At 46.1% G+C, this 23794-nt stretch overlaps 1 protein-coding gene across 2 annotated transcripts in view; it reads right to left on the bottom strand.

The window, feature by feature from the left end:
* MAST3 (microtubule associated serine/threonine kinase 3) overlaps nucleotides 1-23794 on the bottom strand; it is a 268364-nt gene that overhangs the window by 159455 nt on the left and 85115 nt on the right. Inside the window, exon 1 of one of the 2 annotated variants that reach the window (XM_085638358.1) lies at nucleotides 2061-2221. The exons of the other annotated variant lie outside the window; for it this stretch is intronic. Coding sequence (XP_085494484.1) covers nucleotides 2061-2107 — 47 coding nt within the window. The 5' untranslated portion in view covers nucleotides 2108-2221. Of the gene's footprint in view, nucleotides 1-2060; nucleotides 2222-23794 lie in introns of those variants that run through there. 2 annotated transcript variants of the gene reach the window in all.

Here is a 23794-nt window from a genome sequence, read left to right as displayed (position 1 = left end):
TCAGCGTTTAAGATCGTAGTCTCTGGGCAGTTTTCCGCGCGAGCCCCCAGGAAGCAGCGTAGGGGGAGAAATTAATATAGCTTTAGATGGGGGTGGACGAGGAACTGTGGTGGGGTGGGAGGCGGGGGTGCATTTCGAGTTGCGGTTCAGAAACCGAACGATCAGCAGGGGGGTGGGTGGATACGCAAATTTAGATCACACGCGGGCTGCATAAAAAAAATCGTAATTATATTAAGCAAGAATCCCGCAAAACATGGAGGGCGGCGGCAAAGACACTGCTGGATAGGAGCGGAATCCCTCAAAAACGATGGAGGCCGGAGATAATTGCAAGCTATAGGAGTCTGTTGCCTAGCAACCGCCTAACACCAGCCTCCGGTCCCATAGTAATCTGGTTGTGATGCCGAATGGCCCCTCCTTCTCTCGTCTCCACCTCAGTGGTTCCCTCGGGAGGAATCCTGCTGGACCGCCCTGGGGTAGGGGTGAAGGGTGCTGGGGTTGGGGGGGGGGGGGGGGGGGGCGGCGGCGGTTGACACTGTACGGAAAGGGGTCTGAAACTCTCCCATCAAGGTGCACTTACATTCAAGATACCGAGTCTTTCATACCCGTCAGGTGCATTCCATTTTAATGAATTCGGTTTTTTTTTTTGCTTCTTTATATAGCGCCAATCATTTTAGTTCAAGGCGCCTGTGGTGCTTTACAATAGGGGTTTACAAGCGAGAACGCAGGTGCACACCTTGATAGTTACGCATTAGTTCACACGTATGGAGATCGCCCATTAGGAATAATTATTGTGATGAGAGCACGCAGGAGAAATTATTTTCTTAATCGGTTCATGTTCTTTTTTTTTAATCGCAGGCTTCCTTTTACATCCTCAACAATTCTGTCGGTTTATGGGGGGCACCTACAAATTCAGTTAGCCTCTGGTATTTAATTAGCTTTTTTGTCGTTTTAATGTATTTTAAGGGTGGGCTACGTTCAGCCGTGCTCCCATCCTTTCCAGGGTGATTTGCAGCCCAGAGAGCCTGCCAACCAATCCGGGGACTCCCCTCGTTTGTAGGGGGGTCTTGCCTCTCTGTCACTGGGTGATCAACAGACATGGCATCGTCTTGCTACGTTATTCAGAAAAGCCATTTTTCGATAGATAGTGTCGCGGCCAGAATCGATAACAACTAATATATTGTATCATATCACAAATATAGCGCATTGATGCCCCCCGGTTGGCCCCAATACGGTGATCGTGATAATTGGGAGATTTAAAGTGGGTTCGTCGCGTTAGCACATATTGAAGAACCCTGCTTCCCCGCCCCACCCCAGTCTTCCAAATGATGCCACCACCCTGCTGGGTAGCCCCTCCTAGGCATCACGAAAGGCTGCCGGGGAAGCCCCTGTCTGTCGCACTCATATCACCATCCTGTCTGCAGTAGGCAGCAGAAAGAGGATGTGTTTCAGAGTGTGCGCTGCACAATATCAGAACATACAATAACATACCATATCATGCTTTGACATACATACATACCATGCGAAATCATTTTATACCTTGAGACATAATTTCCTATCGTAGCCTATCGTGATAAAACTTAACCCCAGTCTGTCAAATTCTCCCTGGTCTTCACAGGGGGCAGCAGCCTGCGCTCCTGCGCACTCACATCACCACAACAGCCCAGCGTGCCATGAACGCATTGCCTCGTCGCCATAGGCGCTATACTGCGCCCGGCTCTGCTCATCGCAACAATCGCCCAGTGAGCCATGCGCCCCAGTGTGCCTCGAACCCATAGCCTCGTCGCCTCAGGCACTACACTGCGCTACTCAGCTGATCGCCACAAATCGCCCTGTGGGCCAGAAATACATAGCCTCGTCGCCACATGCGCTACACTGCGCCCGGCTCTGCTGATCGCCACAAATCGCCCCTGTGTGCCAGATACATAGCCTCGTCGCCCCAGAGCGCCATAAATACATAGCCTCGTCGCCACATGCGCTACACTGAGCCCAGCTCTCCCTGCTTTAGTCCCCGCCCCCACCCGTTCCCCTTCTCAGCCGGTCCGGCGAGTCGGGGTACTCACTCCAAGGTAAGAGAGGGGATCTTCAGCTTGTCCCTCCTGCCTTTCATGGCTCCCTCTGCCCACTGGTGCTCCGCGCTCCCCTCTGCCTGCCAGTCTCTCTCCCCGGTGCTGTCAGCTCAGCTGAGATAATTGCACAAGGCGCAGCTGGCCTTTGGGGGAGTGAGCGTGTGTGTGTCTGTGTGTGTGTGTAGTAGCGGGAAATGCAAATGTGTTCAGCGCAGTGCATATATGGCTATCGTGTTAAACTGCATCCTTCCCTTCAGCAGAGTGTGGGGCTGCCCCTCCCGGACCGAGGGCGGAAGTGCTGCGCCAGCACTTTCATGCTTGCACCCTTGCTAATGGAGGAGTCCCACTCCATGGGTGGGGACGCCAAGGCGGCAGTGACGTAACACAAAATGAAGGGCCACACTGGAGAATGATGTGGGCCCCCCGAGTCTCCTACATTTCAGATGCTCATGGTGGGGGCACCAGGGGCCTGTTACACCCCAGGAAGGCGAAGGACAACGTTGACACTGCAAGTACTCCTAGGCACTTAGACAAAGTTTCATAATACCCATCTGTAAAGGCACTTCCTCAGGGGTTTTAAGCGCTATATAAACGCAAGTACAACAATATACTTTTCAGTCTGTGGGCGATCATAAACACCAGCAGTGCCCACTCAGTTGCCTTTCACTCATACTCATTCAAAACACTGTAGCCCTACTGTTTCAGCGCCAAGAAGCCTCGTCAGGAGTAGTAAGCGCTATATAAACGCAAGTACAACACAATACCCTTCAGTCTATTGGCCATCATTCATAACCAAGTGCCCACCCAGTTGCCTTTAACTCGTTCAAAACATTGTAGCCGCTGCTGTTTCCGCGCCAAGAAGCCTCGTCATGGGTAGTCAGCGCTATATAAATGCAATTACCAAGAAGCCCTTTCTAGGTTGTCTGTCTTTGCAGACCAGCGACTGAGAATAATGCAAACATCCCTTACAACACCTTTTGTTTTTCAGCAACCCCTGCCGCCTGCTACAATTTCATTTTTGCGCATCATGTATGCCTTTAAAGTGCACCCAACCCCTAATTCAAGCCCTGGTTGGTTCCCCCATAATTATACTAATGTCCCGTTGCTTGGTCTTACATCTTAATTATTACAACACCTTCATATGGTGAACACTTGTGAACCCAGCCTATTTCTAGGATTGCTGTGCAAAGCAGACTTCTCTGGACACTTACACCCCCCACACTGGCTCCAGCGGAAAACCAGATCACCCTCAAGAGCGGATTTAAAGTGCTTCATGGCAACCCTGTGGATTTATTCCTCCTAAAATCCCGAAAATAAAGAAAGTCCTACAAAGAGGCAAATCTCATGCCTTCAAAGTAGAGTCCGAATAAGAGAAACCAATCTGAACTGGTGGGATTTACTCACACACTAATCAGGATAATTTACTCACATCATTAAAGAGGACAACATGTCTCTCCCTGCACCAAGAAGGACATCTGCAGGTAGTTGCGCAGACTAAAATGTAATAATAATAATACCTCAAAAACTACTACTACTATTAATAATTCAAATATTACTACTACTACCACAACTGCTACTACTACTAATAATAATACAAATAATAACTCAAATACCACTACCACCACTACCAGTAGTCCTCCTCCTCCTCCTCCTACTAATAATAATTCAAATACCACCACTACTACCACCACTACTACTAGCAGTAGTACTACTACTAATAATAATTCAAACACTCCTACTACTACCGCCACTACTACTAGCAGTAGTACTACTTCTAATAATAAATCAAATACTCCTACTACTACCACCAGTACTAGTAGCAGTAGTACTACTACTAGTAATAATTCAAACACTCCTACTACTACCACCACTACTACTAGCAGTGGTACTACTTCTAATACTAAATAAAATACTCCTACTACTACCACCAGTACTACTAGCAGTAGTACTACTACTAATAATAATTCAAATACCACCACTACTACTAGCAGTAGTACTACTACTAATAATAATTCAAACACTCCTACTACTACCACCACTACTACTAGCAGTAGTACTACTACTAATAATAAATCAAATACTCCTACTTCTACCACCAGTACTACTAGCAGTAGTACTACTACTAATAATAATTCAAATACTACTACTACTACCACCACTACTACTGGTAGTAGTACTACTACTAATAATAATTCAAATACTACTACTACCACCACTACTACTAGCAGTAGTACTACTACTAATAATAATTCAAATACTACTACTACTACCACCACTACTACTAGCAGTAGTACTACTACTAATAATAATTCAAATACTACTACTACCACCACTACTACTAGCAGTAGTACTACTACCAATCATAATTCAAATACTACTACTACCACAACTACTACTAGCAGTAGTACTACTACTAATAATAATTCAAATACTACTACTACTACCACCACTACTACTAGCAGTAGTACTACTTCTAATAATAAATCAAATACCACCACTACTACCACCAGTACTACTAGCAGTAGTACTACTACTAATAATAATTCAAATACCATCACTACTACTAGCAGTAGTACTACTACTAATAATATTTCAAACACTCCTACTACTACCACCACTACTACTAGCAGTAGTACTACTACTAATAATAAATCAAATACTCCTACCACTACCACCAGTACTACTAGCAGTAGTACTACTACTAATAATAATTCAAATACTACTACTACTACCACCACTACTACTGGCAGTAGTACTACTACCAATAATAATTCAAATACTACTACTACCACCACTACTACTAGCAGTAGTACTACTACTACTAATAATTCAAATACTACTACTACTACCACCACTACTACTAGCAGTAGTACTACTTCTAATAATAATTCAAATACTACTACTACCACCACTACTACTAGCAGTAGTACTACTACCAATAATAATTCAAATACTACTACTACCACAACTACTACTAGCAGTAGTACTACTACTAATAATAATTCAAATACTACTACTACTACCACCACTACTACTAGCAGTAGTACTACTAATACTACTACTACTACCACCACTACTACTAGCAGTAGTGCTACTAATAATAATAATTCAAATAGTACTACTACTACTACCACCACTACTACAAGCAGTAGTACTACTACTAATAATAATTCAAATACTACTACTACTACTACTACCACAACTACTACTAGCAGTAGTACTACTACTACTAATATTAATTCAAATGCTACTACTAACAATAATAATATTTCAAATACTACTAGTAGTACTGCTAACAATAATATTAATAATGCAAATACTACTATTAGTAGTAGTGGTAATAAAAATAATAATACAATACCAATAATTCGAATACTCCTCCTTCTTCTACTACTACCATTAATAATAATACTTCAAATACTACTACCACCACCAATACTACTACTACCAATTATTATAATAATAACACTAATAATTCAATGTTGCCACATTGATATCACAAACACATCTAGCAGGGCTTTGTCAGGCATCCTGGCATGATGATGCAGCCAGCACTACACACACTGCTCGCTGCGATACTTGAATGTGTTGTAAGGATATTAATAATTTGTTGCATGATTCAACCAAGCAAGCACCAGATGTGTAATTCTACTATTGACAATGGTTGAAATTCATGTAAAAACCCAATAAAGACATTAAAAAAATAAAATGCAAATAACACTAATAATTTAAATACTCCTCCTCCTCCATCTGCTACTAATAATAATGATTTAAATGCTACTACCAGTACCACCACCACTCCAACAACCACTACTAATAATATGAATTATTATAATAATCATAACATTAATAATTCAAATAGTAATACTACTACTGCTACTGCTACTAATAGTAATTGTAATAATAATTCAAATACTACCACTACTAATAATATCTATTCATATACTACTACTACTACTAGCAATAATATTTATAATAATACCCCACGTACTGCTACTACGAATAATAGTAAATAAGAATAGCTTATGTGCGATCCCTAAAACCATTAGAATTAGTGTACGACTCTTGTAGTTGGGACCATAGAGATCCGACCCTACGTTGAGGCCAAATATCCGCTGGCGCAATCACGAGGAATTTAGAACCTCTGCGGGTGGAGACATCATCTGGCACAGGCCAGGCTTCAAGTGAACATGTTGCAAAGGGCGGCTTTGCCAAACTGTGCATCATCCCCGCACGAGGCATCCACAAAGCAATGTTTATCGAAGGCGTGCAAAGCTGTCCAACTGGCCACCCTACAGATTCACCAGACGGGGACATGGCTTTCGAAAGTCATCGCTTGTGATTTAAAAACCATCCAGCGTTAAACGAATCCTGACAGCACGCACTGGCCATAGCAGACAGGACAGGACGGGCGGGAGGTGGGAAATGGTGCTGAAGAACACATAAGATTTTTATGTTTGTATGTGGTATTTGTAAACATGAACCTAGACGAAAGGCAGCGGAGCGCCGTACAGGGTCAAAGACAAAGATACAGTCAACGAGTGATGGGCGGAGCAGCTGGACCCAAAGTGGGCAGTTACTGCATCACGATGTCATGTTCATAAATGAGATGGGTCACCAGCTCTTTCCAAAATTGGATCTGAGTTGAGAAGTCCTGATAGACACAGGGTTTTTATTCCAGCTCCTGGGTGCACAGATGAAGACGGCCTGTTGCCTTTGCTGTTCTGTTTTCTTGCACTTCTCAGTCTCCAGTCTGATCGTGTCCTGACTGCGGCTGTGCCGCAGGCCACCAGACATATTTAGGACATGCAAATTCACCAGGAAAACTCAACGTGGCTTGACCTTTCAACAGGCCTTGATGAGCATGCAGATAATGACTGACCTCACTTGTGTTGTGCTCATGACACTTACTGACCCCGGAGAGATTGCAGTCCAGAGTGGGCAGAGGAGGGGGTGTGGCCCAAAGAGCAGTTAACTCCTCCTGCACCAATTGCTACGGACAGCCGTCACCCATTGAGCGTATGCCATCAACTACAAACTCCAATGAAACCACGTGAAATGAACTAAACCTGACCTTCCCCTCAACTCCATACATGTGTGAGGTAGGGTGACCAGATTCTCAAAACTAAAAACGGGGACAGGTCATAGACGAATCTATGTCGTCATCCCACCGTCTTTTTCCCCCGCAGGGAATCACAACGCGGTCGTTACAACGACTGCGTTGTGATTCCGCATACCATTACTCCGCAAGTCGGAACAACGAGTTGCGGAGGGGGGGCGCTGGATGTTGGAATAGTATAATTTACTATTCCAACTCCAGTCTGTGCGGACACTAGGGAAGCTGTTGGATTTTAAAACCAACACCGCCCCCCCTCGCCCCCCCCCCCGCAACTCGTTGTTCCGACTTGCGGAGTAATGGTATGCGGAATCACAACGCGGTCGTTGTAACGACCGAGTTGTGATTCCCTGCGGGGAAAAAGTTTCGTGGTAAACGTTGTTTACCGGTCATAGACATAGAAGTAGGACTACGGTTTGCAGTAACCATCGACATAAAAGTAGGACTATTTGACAGCTGTCATAGACATAGAAAAAGGACTTGATGGTCATGTTGCAGGCAGTCAGTTGGATCGTACTGTTAGGTGAGTTTCCAGATGGCCTACTTTGATCACAGCTGGCTACATTCAGCCCTGTATGACAGTGCTCCCTTATGTATCCATCAAATACTTTGGTTATGAACAGTGTTGTGTTTATTTAATTTGCGCTTCCCTTAGCAGGTTGGAAGGGCAGTCAGTATGGTATTGAATCATAATATTCAATCTGTGGACGTTTCTGTAGATCCCAAGTCAGCTTGTTACTGCTTTGACTTCCTTTGGTCAAAGACTTTCCTGAATAGTTCGGTTTTTGGGAATTCCCTCTAGCATAAGTGGTTATGTTGAGTGCTTGGTTCAAGGATTTGCATAGTTGTGTAACTTGAACTCCAATGACCTGTCTCCAGGCTTCTGTTCTTTGTATTTTGGTTAGATGATGGAACGACAGCTGATACCAGAACTCCAGCTGCGACTACTTTGCAATGTACCCTAGCGCTCTCTCCCCTATGGTCTGTGCATTGCACATACAATTTGACATTTGATCTAGGTCTACACTGGGAGGAACAGAGCACTTTGAAGGCAAAAGTCATATGGTCCCATCTTTTTACTTTTAGGTTCAACCGAGTTGCCTGGTTTTGCTTCGAGTAAAGTTCAGAACTTTTATAGGGGGGTCTTGTGTACATTTTTGCAATATGTTTAGCCACAGGTCTCTCCTCAGTTATACTCCTCGCATGTTTTAGAAAGCAACCGCATCTTTTTGAAAGAAAACCTCTAGAAATTAGATGAGGGCCGGTCGAAAAGGGAAAGTTGTTTCTTGTTTCTACTAAGTAGCCAGATCTGAGGTTTAGCACCGGTCAGGGAGAGCTAATTCTCCTTCACCCAGAATTGATATGATCTTTGTACCCCGTCATGCTTTCCTTTCGAGCACCGATGTTGGTGTCATCTACATCCATTTGGAATTGAAGGTTCATATGACTATTTTATTCCTTTTATTTTCCACAGAGTAACAACAACAAGAAAACAAAACAGACAATTTTTTTAATGAAGTAAACAAAAGAAACATCTGTTCTCATTTAAAAAATGAGGTCATGAAAAGACAATTGCTGGAAAAAAACCTGAACATTTGCTGACCGGACAAAAGTTGATGGTTGCAATAACTCTTCTTTCGGTTATGAATTAATTCTATTAAAGGAAAGGCTTTTGGAAGGCAGATATGCTTGGCTCTGTGTGTCTTGTGGTCTGTTTAAAATCTTGGCTTCTTATTATGGTCTGTTGACCAAATGCTGTCTGTCAGAGCTCGTAAAGTGTCAAAAGATGAGCGGTGCGTTGGTTTCGTACAAGTTAGACCTGCCTTGTTATTTCTTCAGCAGCTAAGCAGCACTCACATTATATTTAGTGTGGCAATTTTTCTGGCAGCAGCTGTGCGCTGTAAATCAAAAATTTCTTTCTAACTTGTGCAATTCTTGAGTGACTTTTTATTGCTGGTTTTAGGCATGGTATTCCTAATTCCGTGGATATGTTTTTAATATTGCTGGTATACCCTATGTTTTTTGATTGCTTTTAATTACTGTATGAATTTTGTACTTTTATGATTTTAATTAATCGAATAAAGTGTTTTCTGACTGACTGACTGACTGAGTGGAGCGCTGTGTAAACAGAATAAACCATGCTACATCTTGTGAAAACAGAAAGCTGGACATTAGCTCCAATAATTAAAGCCCACTAGACTTATTTAGAGTCCTGGCCAAAATCAGAAATGAGTCCTCTGTAGCTCTGATTGCTTACCTACTGATTTAGTTTTGCTGTACACATTGTGAAACTAAGTGCATGTCATGGTGTTCTCACAGTCTTTCACTGGTGATCACAAGCCATCTATTTTCCATGCAGTGATGTGGTATTTTCACATGATGTAGTAAAACCACACGTGTGAGGCAGTAATGGCACATGCCCTAAATGTGTGCACACAGCTGCAAGCACTCATAAGGCCAATATCCAGCTGTTGTGCCGATGGCTGCAACGATGACGTAGGTGGCGCTGCGCGTACAAAGAGAAGGGAAATCCTGAGAGAAAATGTCTCTTCCTGTTACCACGCTCACCTAAGTGACGTCACATGCCTTAAGCTGTGCAAAGAGAGCATGCGCATGCTCAACCGGAACACTAATACAAAACCGGGACATTTCTATGTTTAACCCGGACACTGTTCAAAAACCGGGACATTTCATTCACTTGGAGAAAAGTGTCGGGACACCGGGACACTTCTCCAAAAACGGGGACCGTCCGGGGAAAACCGGGACGTCTGGTCACCCTAGTGTGAGGACACATGGTGTCCATAGGTGCGTCCTCACAGCCTTTCTATACCCGCCACTGTACAATACGAGCTCTACGACACAGCATATCAGAGAGCAAGTTGTGTATTGGAGCTTACAACCCTCATAGTGAAGTATCGAGTCCAGCTCCTCCACGTGGTCATCCAGTGGGTGCCGTAAGAGCGCCGTGACATTCACTATTTTTGTAGGGAGTAAAATCAAGTATAGCATATCGAGTGGCCGCAATATCATTACTAAAATATCGAAAACCAAAATATCGAGGAATTAATAAACCCCTTGTTTCATAGGAAGCGAAGGATGGACATTATCCCTGGGGGGAACCTGTTTTTCCTGTGTGGATAACACATTTTCTACGTAGAAGTGAAAAAGGCATGGAAAACCCATTCCACAAAGGGTTGAAAGGACTACGGAGTTAGGGGTTTTTGGGCAGAGATCTATGAATGTTCTAGTTTTCTAGGTGCAACCTCTGGATTTCTCTGGAACGCCACTTTAAGTAAAGATAACCAGTGACAACCATGGACATCTCATTAGAATGCAGGAGGTGATTGGACTGCTAGTGGTGGTTCGAGGAGGCGTGGCTTTGTTGGAATTCCTTTGTCTAAACGTTTGGGTGTTTCAGGAGCCCAGGAAGAGGGTGGGTGTGTTTCCACCCCCTCTTGTGTGGGGGAGAGAGGGGTAGTCAGGGGCAGCTCCTCCACTAGGGCAGAGGATTGTCGCCCCACTTCTTCTTGCAGTGAGAGAAGCAGAAACATAACATGGTAATAACTTCCTGTTATTACCATTTTATGTTTAGTTGCGGGCGGGTGGGCGGGGCTGCTCTGCGAGCAGGGGCGGAGTGGTGTGCCCACACCTGTGGGGGCAAGGACTGTTTGGTCAGCCCTCTGGGGCCGCCCAAAGCATTTATGCGCACTCTGCCCTTAGGCTGCAATGCAGCCTGCATGGAGAACATGGCCTCCGCATAGGCCCCTGGCTAGGCGGCATCCCCACCAATCACAATGCTGCCATTGCAGCATTGTGGTTGGCTTAGGGGAGGGGAGGGAGGCTGCCTGCTTCCTGTTCCTGCCGGAGGCAGGAGAGCAGGAGCAGGATCAGAGAAAACACTGGCCCCGGCCGCCGGACACTTACACTTATAAAAATGTATTATTACAATAAACCCCCTCGCAACACTCCCTGCGCGTCACACCGCCACCCCACCCGTGATTAATACCGGTCGCGACTGTAGACAGGCAGTGAGGTGCCTAGAGCACAGGAAAGGACAGTGAGGAGCATTGAGTACAGGAAAGAGAGGAGTGAGGGGCTTGAGACACAGACAGTGAAGAGCCTACGGCTCTTGAACAGACCGTGTGGGGAGCGTGGGGCACAGTAAAAGATAGTGTGAGGAGCCTGGGAGAGGCAGTGAGGAATTTGGGGACAATCAGTGAGGACCTGGGGGGCCCAGGGAGAGGCAGGAAGGAGCTTGGGGCACAGGAAGAGAGGTGCTTGGGGAACATGGGCAAGCAGGGAGCTTGGGTGGCACAGGGACACGTAGAGAGGAGCTTGGGGCACAGGGACAGGCAGGGAGGAGCTTGGGGGGCACAGGGACACGTAGAGAGGAGCTTGGGGCACAGGGACAGGCAGAGAAGAGCTTGGGGGGCACAGGGTCACGTAGAGAGGAGCTTGGGGCACAGGGACAGGCAGGGAGGAGCTTGGGGGGCACAGGGACACGTAGAGAGGAGCTTGGGGCACAGGGACAGGCAGGGAGGAGCTTGGGGCACAGGGACAGGCAGGGAGGAGCTTGGGGGCACAGTGACACGTAGAGAGGAGCTTGGGGCACAGGGACAGGCAGGGAGGAGCTTGGGGGGAACACGGACACGTAGAGAGGAGCTTGGGGCACAGGGGCAGGCAGGGAGGAGCTTCGGGGGCACAGGGACACGCAGAGAGGAGCTTGGGGCACAGGGGCAGGCAGGGAGGAGCTTGGGGGGCACAGGGATACGTAGAGAGGAGCTTGGGGCACAGGGACAGGCAGAGAAGAGCTTGAGGGCACAGGTACTGGCAAAGAGGAGCTTGGGGCACAAGGACAGGCAGGGAGGAGCTTGGGGCACAGGGATAGGCAGGGAGGAGCTTGGGGCACAGGGATAGGCAGGGAGGAGCTTGGGGCACAGGGATAGGCAGGGAGGAGCTTGGGGCACAGGGACAGGCAGGGAGGAGCTTGGGGCACAGGGACACACAGAGAGGAGCTTGGGGCACAGGGACAGGCAGGGAGGAACTTGGGGCACAGGGATAGACAGGGAGGAGCTTGGGGCACAGGGACAGGCAGGGAGGAGCTTGGGGCACAGGTACTGGCAGGGAGGAGCTTGGGGCACAGGGATAGGCAGGGAGGAGCTTGGGGCACAGGTACTGGCAGGGAGGAGCTTTGGGCACAGGGACAGGCAGGGAGGAGCTTCGGGGGCACAGGGACACACAGAGAGGAGCTTGGGGCACAGGGACAGGCAGGGAGGAGCTTGGGGCACAGGGACAGGCGGGGAGGAGCTTGGGGCACAGGGACAGGCGGGGAGGAGCTTGGGGCACAGGGACAGGCAGGGAGGAGCTTGGGGTTATTGACAGACAGGGGGGAATGGTCCAGAGCACATGAACAGGCAAAGCGGGGATTTGATAGTCTAGAAAATGGGTACTCACAAACATGTGCCCTGGGACCACAAAGTACAGTCTGGGGTGTGTCCGAGGGCCACACTGATGCCAGCAGGGTGGTGGTAGGGTGTCTGGGTGGGTCAGGGATTGTGTAAGGAGGTCTAAAAAACATGTTAAATAAAGGGGCAATCATTTATTTGCAGGTTAATAAATGCTTGCCCATTAATTAACAAAAAAAATCTGAATATTGGTGCCCAGCAACTAAACAGCAGCTGGTGCTGCTGTTTACCAGTGGGGGTCACATGTAAAGGTCATGAGGGCCACAAGTGGGCCCCGGGCCATACGTTGAGTATCACTGGGCTGGAAGTACTGTAGTGTACAGTATGTTCACCTTTCGTAATTGGGAAAGTCCAGGCACCTTGTGACTCTTCAGTGGGTGCATTATGAGAATTACTGCCTTTTACTTGTTGTGACACCATTAGTTGGTGAAAGTGAGCTATAGGAAATAAATGAAATAATAATGCAATGTGCATAAAGGTGAGTCAAAAAATCCACCATGAAAAGACAGGGTAGTTAAAATTCAAGATGTGAGTCGAACAGATGAGAGCTATAAATGTGCTTCACCCTTAAGTAAAGCTCAGAGTTCAATTATTGACATCTATGGAACTCAGCAAATTCCATTTCGCCTCAATGAGCAATTTTTAGCAACACACTAAACATCTACACAAGCAAAGAAGCTTGGAAGTAATTCCAGACTCCAGTCTCAGATGTCGACCCCCAAAGACTGAACTTGTGCACCCACCAGGATCCAGGTGTTGCATTGTCACTGAGAGGACCCTCAGAATGGAGTGTGTTCTCATGTGAATGCGTCCTTAGAGTCACACAGTTCACTTGAAGTTAACAACCTTGTCTTATATCGTCACGGACGCCAGTCCCAGATCTGAGCTTTCAAATGACAATCTAATGCATTCTGGGAGTTGTAGTCTTGGCTTGTTTCCATTGAACTAATGAGGCCAACACAGCTGATAGCAGTCATTTGCAGATTAAAAGGCCAGGGCTAGAGGCAGTCTGCCATGACTTGGAGTGAAGTGGCCACCCTGTCCAGGTGTCACTCTGCGTCCACCAAGGAGAGCATCTCTTCTCACTGAGTACCCTTTGCTGCACCATGTTGACTCTGCTCTCTGTGATTGTCTGAATACAGCTCTGACTTGTCGTTCCTGGATGTTTACAGTGTCCCGAAGTGCTATTAAGAAGCTTTAAGGCACCATGTTAGCGCTATATAAAACACCTAATCAAATATTGTACTATTGGACTGCACTAACTGTGCATCAAAGAGCTGAAGCGGTAGAGCACCCCCCCATCCCTGGTTACCATGCATTGGGTGTTTCCCCAGGAGGCTGGAAAGGTGGGGGGCGGATTTGCAGCGGCGGGGCTGGTTTTGTTACTAAGGGCGGTGCTGCAATATCGGCCCCCAGTAACAAAAGCAGCAAGTAAGCGTTTCCAGCCTCCCGCGGCCAGGGAGGGGCTGATCCGAGAAAATGACCAGGGCTGCTTTGGGTTCCCAGTCCGGCCCTGCGGGGCGCCTTGCGTGAGCACCCCTGATCGGGCCTTGCAGGGCTCATAAGTCTAACCGCCTTTGAAGGCCTCGGTTTCCTCCTTCCTGTGACATCACCAACCTCCATTAGCCCTCCCAGACTTCTCACATTATTCACGGAGGATCCCCTTCGCGGCTCCGGCGGTGACTCAGTGTGGAGGGGAAGACGGAAGGCGAGGAAGGGATGTGATGAGAGGCGCCTGTCTCGGCCGCCAGGGGCCTTCCATCATCGGGAGGCGGGCGGACGTGATGCACGCGTCAACTCCAGGTGACACGTTCTAGGAAGTGCTTGATTTGTAAAAGAATAAGTGCTGGGGCCTAAGGTTCTGCTCAGAAGCCCAGGGCGCGTGCTACTGAATGTGAGGGCCAGAGGTATTTCCAGACATGGGCAAAGTTTGCTCTGGCCCCGGGCTCCAGACGTTCACGGGGCCCCTGATAAGGCCAGCTCTGTTCTGCAGAGTCTTGTCCTGATGACCTTGAAGAAATTTTAAACAGAATGTTGTAAATAGCGTTTTGCGATCATTTATTTTTTAATGCATGAGGGTCTATCACAGACAGCATGTGTTTATGTTTCATGCAACATCGATATAAAAAGTTTATTTTAGATCAAAACAGGACCTCACCTATGAGAATTGGGAGGGTGTCACAGCGATTATTTGCAGTAATATTAGTGAGCTGCTGCTGTGTTACAATATTGTAAACACACCTCACTATCCCTGAATACTAGATGTAAACACATTTAGAATTTGGCCAAGGAGGGCATGAAACAGCTGAAACTGGATCATAAGATCAAAGCGGTTCCGAACAGCGGCCCCCAATATACATGTGGCCCAGGGCCCCCAAAACCCATAAAACGTCCCTGGTCAGGGCTGCCTAATGCCGAGCCTTCGCCGGCTAATTCTAACCCATTGCACTTCATCCAGCAAAGTGCTTTAAGGCCTCGCCAGGGTAGTAAGCGCTATATAAATACAATTCATCTCACTCTTACAGGTTCTTTCTCGTTCCTGCTTTCTCCGTCACTGGTTTGCCTTCTTTCTCTCCCCCCCCCCCACCTGCAATCATGGGCAGAAATGGAGCACCAGTTCTAGGGTAACAGCAGCCGCCGTGATATTCCCAACACTGAAGTAAGAACATTCCCCCTCTCCAAGAGAACTCGAGTGTCTAAAGGGTGCTTTGTAAATGGACTTCATGAACTCTGGTGTTCCTCTCACGTACACCCCCTCTCACATCTGCCGCCCTCCTTCCGAACATCACACTCCCCTGCCTTGATTGGATTTTCAGTTCTGGTCAGTATATGTACAGTAGCGCAACATTAGCCCCCCCCATCCCCCGCGGTGCCGGGGGACCCCTGAGCTCCAGGGGCCCCTCCGGCACTGTGCATGGGCGGTGGGCCCCTGGCCTAAGAGCTCCTGACTGGGTACAGAGCATGGAGTGCCCCTCCACGTACTTTGCAGGGGACCCCCCTCAAGCTTCGTTACGTCACTGTATATATATTTATGCATACAGAACACAAACCTAGCTACAAAGCACATTGTGTTAGACCCACCACACAAGGTCTAAACAAGTGACGTGCAATGTCAAAAGACAAACAGCTACAAAAGGAAACACTTCACCAAAGACCAATGGCTTGTGTGCGTCATTCCTTCCAGCATGTTCTACGGCCTTCACCATGCATATTACACAGCCTTTTCTGTTTTTGTTTATGTCTGAAAAATGAAACTGTGAAACAAATAGTCCAGTTCTACTTTGAGTACTTCTATCCGCCTACAGCGACAACAAGGCACAAAGAATGCAGTGTTTACTCTGTGCGAATGTCACAAATAGAGCCACGCTAGCATTCTGTCAGCGTGCTGGCCTGCCCTACATGCAAATGACAGGGATGGTGGCCTTCAAGGGACAGCAGACTACAATCCTTGTGATTGCATTCCAAAATGGAAACGCTTTTCTGAAGCAACTGGAGTTCTAGAAGGGAACTGGATCTCCTGAACAGCTGCCTCCTTACCCTGAAGCTGCCACCCCGATCCCCAAAGAAAGCTATGTCCAGAGCGGACCCCGTCCCATTTGCAAATCAGTTCGCTTCTGGAATTGAGAGTCTATCAACGGATGAATGGTTTGGACTTGAATTACGGTTGCAAACCATTTATACGCAGGAGACTGAATCACATTTTTGAAGGAATTCCTCTATCACCCCAACAAAACTGCAATTTGGTAATGATTTCTAAACCCATTTTCTACTTCAGAAAAACTTTGTAACTCAAGTGTACTAAAAGAGGCATAGTTGTGGGGCTAGGATGTAGCTTGATTTGGAGGTAGGGAGGACCTTTTACTAAGTAGGCCAAGAGTTTGTTACACAACAACCTAACATTGCACCAGTGTTCAAAGGGGAGCCAATGTAGGGATCTGGCACCAATATATACTGAGACAGTTACAAGACCCTCACACCAAGAAAAACTGACACCAGTACCATCCTTGTGTAATGCAGTAACCGCGCAGAGAAGGATGCGCAAGTAGCCGAACCCCTCTGCAAGTAATGAGTAAAGATTCCGCAAGTAATTCCGTAGTGGTTGGTGTTTCGTTTGAGTTTTAGTTAATCGAAGTCCAGGTCAACAGCCATACAGGAAAGAAGCGAACACGTGGTTCGTCCGGGAGACTTTTTCAAGGCTGCAATGTGATCATAATATTTAGAAAAGCATGGTTTTGGTACATTGCTATAAAGTGTAAACGATTGATGCCAGCACCCTGATGTTTTTCTACATATTGATTTGCTTATATTACAGCCTTGAAAAAATCCTACGCATCTGAAAGGTTGGTGGGCCCCTGAAGAGTTGGGATACCCCTGAAGAATTGGGTTCCCCCTTGCGCCGCAGCGGCTGTAGGGGCTCCTCTAACGCCCCTGAATAATCGTACTAAACAAGAACAATAAACTGCATCTGTGTATGCTTTCTAGGTGAAACCAATAAACTATATTAAATTGTATTATAAATGCTCAGAGGTACTAACCAGGTTATTTAGACCCTGGTGACCGTTCTAAATGAGGTGCAAATTTACAGTGCACCCCTAAACACACATCTTGGGGGTGGTAGCCCCTGTACTGCCAGTAGATATGGGGTTGGAAGACGGTGGTTGTGTTGTTTGCGCTTCCGGGGGTCTTCTTGCAACTTCCCCGCCCAAACCTAGTACCCATCGCCATGATAGCCCTATCCACTCTGCCTTGAAACTGGTAGTTGGTATAGGAGTGTTTTTACGGCACCTTCTAGAGCTGTCCTTAGTGGTATTAGCCGGAAGGTTCAATGTTAACGGTCGTAGAATGGTGGTGAGGTTTGACTCAGTTTATCTGTTCTGCAGTTGAGGAATTTAACACCTCACAATTTAATGCGTTAAGGCCTTGCATGAATAAAGTTTTACCCTAGCGGTGACCACAGAGCATGTTGGTAGGCGTTAGACCAGTACTTAATTTATAAAAAATATAAGTGCGAGGGCCCAAGGTATTTTACAAACAACTGATGCCACTCACTTGCTACCTTAAACTGTAGGTTTAAGACCTAGTTTTAGCATTTTAAGGTATAATAAATAGCTAAAGGTTCCACAAATTGTAAAAAAAAGAAAAATACACACACAGCACCACCACATGGTAGATTCTAATAATTACATGCCATTGTTTACAAGTAATTGCCTGGGCCGAGTACTGGCAAACCCAGGTGTAAATTAAGCACTGTTAATTTAGACACAGCAATCAGGCCATGCATCTGACCTCAGTTATCCCAGCTTGAAAACTCAGATGGTAAAAAGTGGGATCAGGTCCGGGACTGTGCATCTCGGATGGTGGCCCTCGGACGACCCCAAGAGTATGGATGCTTGAGGGCAATATGGACCTCCTCAGGCACATTCATCATAGTCAGACAATTTTATGACTAACGCAAGTGAGTTACAACTATCAAGATATTCGATTTGGTCTCAATTGTGAGATGTGGTTCAGGGCTGCAGAAAAGTTTATCCTCTAATCGTTTTATAGTCAACAATTTTTCTGCTGCATACATTAAAAGGTTTCTTCATGTTGTGTTGCGTAACAATTTTAGTTCCCCTTGTAAGTGTAGTTGTTTTATATTGAGGATGCATTCTAATTGTGAATGCTACAAACACTACTGGGTTATGTGTATTTTTCTGGTATACAGCAATAACAATAACAATAATATTTTAAATAAGCATGAGAAAACAAGCACTTACAAAGCCAAACGGCTGGCAGTCAATATCAGACCTATTAGCTTTGCCGATGCTTGTTTCCTATTGAAGTGGATAAAATGAGTTCGCTGAAGATGGCCAATTTTAATATCTGCATATTAATGAAAAATTGCCAATTTCCACGACTTTCTTCCATAAGCCTGTCCCACTCATGGAAATTCTGGAATAATTCACACCAAAAACAGAATTTAGACAAACTACTGATAAAAAAAAACTTTGCAAATCGCCCATATGCAACAAGTGCATGGCTGTATAAATGGGCGCGTTTGCCGTGTATCTAGACTCCTGCAGGCAAAGTATTTCACTACACGTCTCTGCGACAAGCGTCCTCCAACACCCACGCAGCAATTATACTTGAAATCAAGGTGCACCTGAGGGGAGGACCTGCAGTGTGGGCCCATATATTTCCATAATTCTTTATCTGTGTAAGAGCGTGGGTCCTCAAAAGCCACTTGAATGTGAATTTATCTGCCATATTCGGAATATATTAACCTTAGCCTGGACGCTTCATTGGACTCCAGGATCAGCCGTGAGATTGCACAGCGAGCTGACATCAGCTAGCAAGATCTGCATGCAACACACAGGCCACAGTATGAAGCATGGTAGGGCTGCCTCTGTTTCTCATGCTTCCGAGGTTGAAAACAAAAAGCTTGCTCAGCTCTATGGAATCCAGCCAATTCGCAAATCTGTTAATGATGTGCACTCTTTTCCTGTGCAATAAACTATCTGACTTTTTTCAATAAAAGGTCAATATAATCTTTAATGAATTTACCTCCAATCTGAGTGACAAATCCTCTAAGTTCAGAAGTAATAGGCCGAATGATATATCCAATATTTTTTCAGCATTCCCCCCTCTCACCAGTGATGAAGTTGCCGATCTGACTGAGGCCACAAAAACAGCATCTCTGGGTCAGTAGCAGTTAATCTATCGGATTTACTAAATTATATTTTGGTCTCAGGTATGGGTGGGTGGAATCTGCGTAGTCGCGCTATGCAAAGCTCCGCGAAATGGTAAAAAAACACCGCAAGGACGCAGAAATTCCGCGAACACGTGGAATTGCTTGTTTGCGATGCTTTTTTCCTGTTTGCGAATGCTGTTTGCATGCTCGGGGGGAAATGTATGTATGTGTGTTCTTAGATAGCGCTCGACTTACCCTTGGGCATCTCGGCGCTTGCATTGGGAACCCGTCCTGGCTTTATCCCTGTGAGATAACCCGTACTGGGCATCCCCAAGGTGAAAGCCAGGCATCCCGCCGCGGGGGGGGCCGTAGTGGAGATTAAGCAAGCTATTGCCCAGAGTTGCAGAGTGTGAACCCATGATTCGAGTAGGCACCGAAGTGAGAATTATCGAGTCCGTGGACACTTGGGCTCAGACCCTGCCGCGTCGGGAATTGAACCCTGGTCCCGGGTCTGACCTCTGCTTCAGGGTATGCCTCCTCTAACCAGTGAGCCACACTTCTCCACTATTAGCTTTGCCGATGCTTGTTTCCTATTGAAGTGGATAAAATGAGTTCGCTGAAGATGGCCAATTTTAATATCTGCATATTAATGAAAAATTGCCAATTTCCACAACTTTCTTCCATAAGCCTGTCCCACTCATGGAAATTCTGGAATAATTCACACCAAAAACAGAATTTAGACAAACTACTGATAAAAAAAAAAACTTTGCAAATCGCCCATATGCAACAAGTGCATGGCTGTATAAATGGGCGCGTTTGCCGTGTATCTAGACTCCTGCAGGCAAAGTATTTCACTACACGTCTCTGCGACAAGCGTCCTCCAACACCCACGCAGCAATTATACTTGAAATCAAGGTGCACCTGAGGGGAGGACCTGCAGTGTGGGCCCATATATTTCCATAATTCTTTATCTGTGTAAGAGCGTGGGTCCTCAAAAGCCACTTGAATGTGAATTTATCTGCCATATTCGGAATATATTAACCTTAGCCTGGACGCTTCATTGGACTCCAGGATCAGCCGTGAGATTGCACAGCGAGCTGACATCAGCTAGCAAGATCTGTATGCAACACACAGGCCACAGTATGAAGCTTGGTAGGGCTGCCTCTGTTTCTCATGCTTCCGAGGTTGAAAACAAAAAGCTTGCTCAGCTCCATGGAATCCAGCCAATTCGCAAATCTGTTAATGATGTGCACTCTTTTCCTGTGCAATAAACTATCTGACTTTTTTCAATAAAAGGCCAATATAATCTATAATGAATTTACCTCCAATCTGAGTGACAAATCCTCTAAACCCAGAAGTAATAGGCCGAATGATATATCCAATATTTTTTCAGCATTCCCCCCTCTCACCAGTGATGAAGTTGCCGATCTTACTGAGACCACAAAAACAGCATCTCTGGGACAGTAGCAGTTAATCTATCGGATTTACTAAATGATATTTTGGTCTCAGGTATGGGTGGGTGGAATCTGCGTAGTCGCGCTATGCAAAGCTCCGCGAAATGGTAAAAAAACACCGCGAGCACGCAGAAATTCCGCGAACACGTGGAATTGCTTGTTTGCGATGCTTTTTTCCTGTTTGCGAACGCTGTTTGCGTGCTCGGGGGGAAATATCTTGCGAACACACATTTTGAGAACGCGAACAAGCAAAAAATTCCGCGAAGCCGCGGAACGCAGAATGTTGGGCAATTTCGCGTTCTCCGCAGAACGCGAAATTACCCAAATTGCGCGAGCGGAACGGAATTTACCGCCCAGGCCTAGTCTCAGGGCATTTTCCTGCAGCTTGAAAGAAGGCAGTTGTTCTTCCCCTACTCAAGAAACCTTCCCTTGACCCCCAAGATGCGAAAAACTACCAACGAATTTCACGCCTTCCTTTGCCGGCCAAGGTTCTTGAGAAGGCCCTGGGTGCTGAACTCCTGTCTTTCCTTGATAAACACCATCTTTTAGACTGTTTCGGATTTAGACTCAATCCCTGGTCCAATTCAGCCAGGGCAGCTGCTATGTAAGAAATTAGATCTAGAATGGACTAGAGTGGTAATGTGGCTTTAATTCCTCTGGACTTACTGGCCTCATTCAATACCGTCACCCACTTACCGTTAAGCGACCAGCTGGAGTCCAGCAGCATCAGGGATTCTGCCCTCTTCCTTTTAAGTTAATTTCCATCAGATAGAGAGCAAAGGGCGATTTTGTGTCTGAACCTTTTTTCCTTCCATGTGGGGTCACCCACGGATCAGCCTTGAGCCCCACTTTTTTCAATATGTATTATTATTAGCAGCATTTATTAAGCTTGTGGCTACTTGTATTGGGCTTTCCCATCACTAGCCATCCCTGCCGGAGACCACCCCCCCTTAAACACACAAGTGAGTTTTCAGTTGCTTTCCAAAGCTAGACAGGTTGTCAGCCAGCCTAAGATCGACAAAGCGATACCAAAGGGAATGATGGACGGGCAGAGAGTTCCACGGCTTGAGAACCAGGCAGGAGAAGGACCGGCTGCCACCTCTGGCCCTCTTAACTCTTGGAACGGTGAGAAGACCTGGCTTGGCAGACCTAAAATCTCTGTCTGCCTTGTAGGGTTTGATAAATTGATGAAGAATCTATGGACCAGATCCATATCTCGCACGGCGCGCCATACATAGTTCCTTAAATTGTACTTTTCTGGTTACCAGCAGCCAGTGGTCAACCTGATTCAATGTTGTGGTTTCTCTGATCTCCTACGCCAACGACACGCAGAATGTAGTCTCAGTCTCGTGAGACGTCAAAGAGGTGACCAAACAGTTCAACAATGGTATGGCATAAATTGTCACTCGGACGAAGGATAATTGCCTCAAATTAAACTCAGATAAGACAGAGGGACTCTTATTTGGGAAGAACAGATCCTCCGGGACAGTTTCTTGGGGCCACCAAAATCCTGGCCTGCTCCCCTCTCCAGTAAACAAGGCTTAAAACCTAGGTGTCTTCTTAGACAGAAAACTATCTTTTTCGGCTCAAATAAAACAGGTCACCTCGTCCTGGTTCTTCCTGCTCAGAATCTTGAGGAAGATTTTCCCTTTCATTCCTCCAGAGCTTCGAAACGATGGTCATTGTTGCCTTGGTCATCTCTAGGACCGACTATTGCAATGCTCTGTATGTCGGGATTCAAAAACGTCTCTTGAGCAAGCTCCAAACTCTCCAGAATGCCGAGCCCGGTTGCTTGTGAAGATCCCTAAATTTAGTTTGGTCTCTCAAACCATCACTGACCTTCACTGGCTCCCAGTTCGGGAGTGGGTGAATTTTAAGGCTCTGTGCATGGTACGCAAGGCTATTCACATCGCTGGCCCTGATTTCTCTAAAAAAACATTACAATGGTATACCCGCAAGCGCACGCTTCGATCGCCGAAACGATGGTGATCCCAGATTCTACAAAGCCCGCTGGGGTGGCTGACATTTCTCATGTGCTACTTGCAAACCGTGGAATAGTTTTCCTTTTACGCTTAATGCGCTATCTGATTTGCAGCAATTTGGGAAACAGCTTAAAACTTTGCTCATCGCGCGCTCTTCGGGGCATTAGGTCTTCCTGTCTGGGCTTGTTGTCTGACGCTAGTGCCAAGACGCCCTCGGGCATTTGCGTGCTTTATGAGTCTTTTACTTACTTTTATTAATAGCAAATTCAATATAATACGTACAATATTACGACGGTGTGAAAGCAAAGATCTGAATTTATAATAAAAATATATCTGGAGCTGCAGTGTAGCAGTGTCTTGCTCACCAGGATTTTCCCTATTATTGTGGATGTTTTTAGGAAATCAATGTATGTTTTAAATCTTAATCCTTATGGTGAATGTATATTTTAATGGGATTTTGATTGTATTAAGATTTCATTGTTGTTTTCTACAAACCAATTAAATTATTTTACTGTCTGAGAGGCGATATACTAATGACAGCAGCCCTCGAAAATAAAAGGAAACAGTGGTATTTTAGTATCAGTTCTGCATCTCAGGTTTTTTTCAGATACCACAGAGTGGCTGGACTATGACAAATCTTGTTACACTCCATACCAAACTGAAAACATGAAACCCAATTTTTCATATAACAGTAAACTTTTCTTTCCAACTGGGACTGCCTGCTTAGTCCTTGGTTTTCGTTTCCCTTATTGCTTTCAGGTGTCAGACTAACTAAGTCAATGGAACGAATCCCGAACTACATCACCCAGAATGCATCAGGTTGTCACACAAAAAGCCCAGGAATGGAAACTGTGTCTGCCATGGCATGAAGGGAGCTAGCAATCCTAAACCGTGACTTGCCGAAAGCAACAGCTTGCAAGGCGCCCACGGTAGATTCCGAACCCCACGAGCAATACACAGACTGTAATTTGCTTAAAATACAATATCACGCTTTTCAGCGGTGCAGTACTCATATGGTCGAGCTAGCCAACGAGGCAA

The sequence above is a fragment of the Triturus cristatus genome, chromosome 12, assembly GCF_964204655.1.
Source record: "Triturus cristatus chromosome 12, aTriCri1.1, whole genome shotgun sequence".
NCBI classification, from domain to species: domain Eukaryota; kingdom Metazoa; phylum Chordata; class Amphibia; order Caudata; family Salamandridae; genus Triturus; species Triturus cristatus.
The sequence above is the reverse complement of the archived record's forward strand: the minus strand, read 5'-3'. Positions and strand labels throughout refer to the sequence as shown.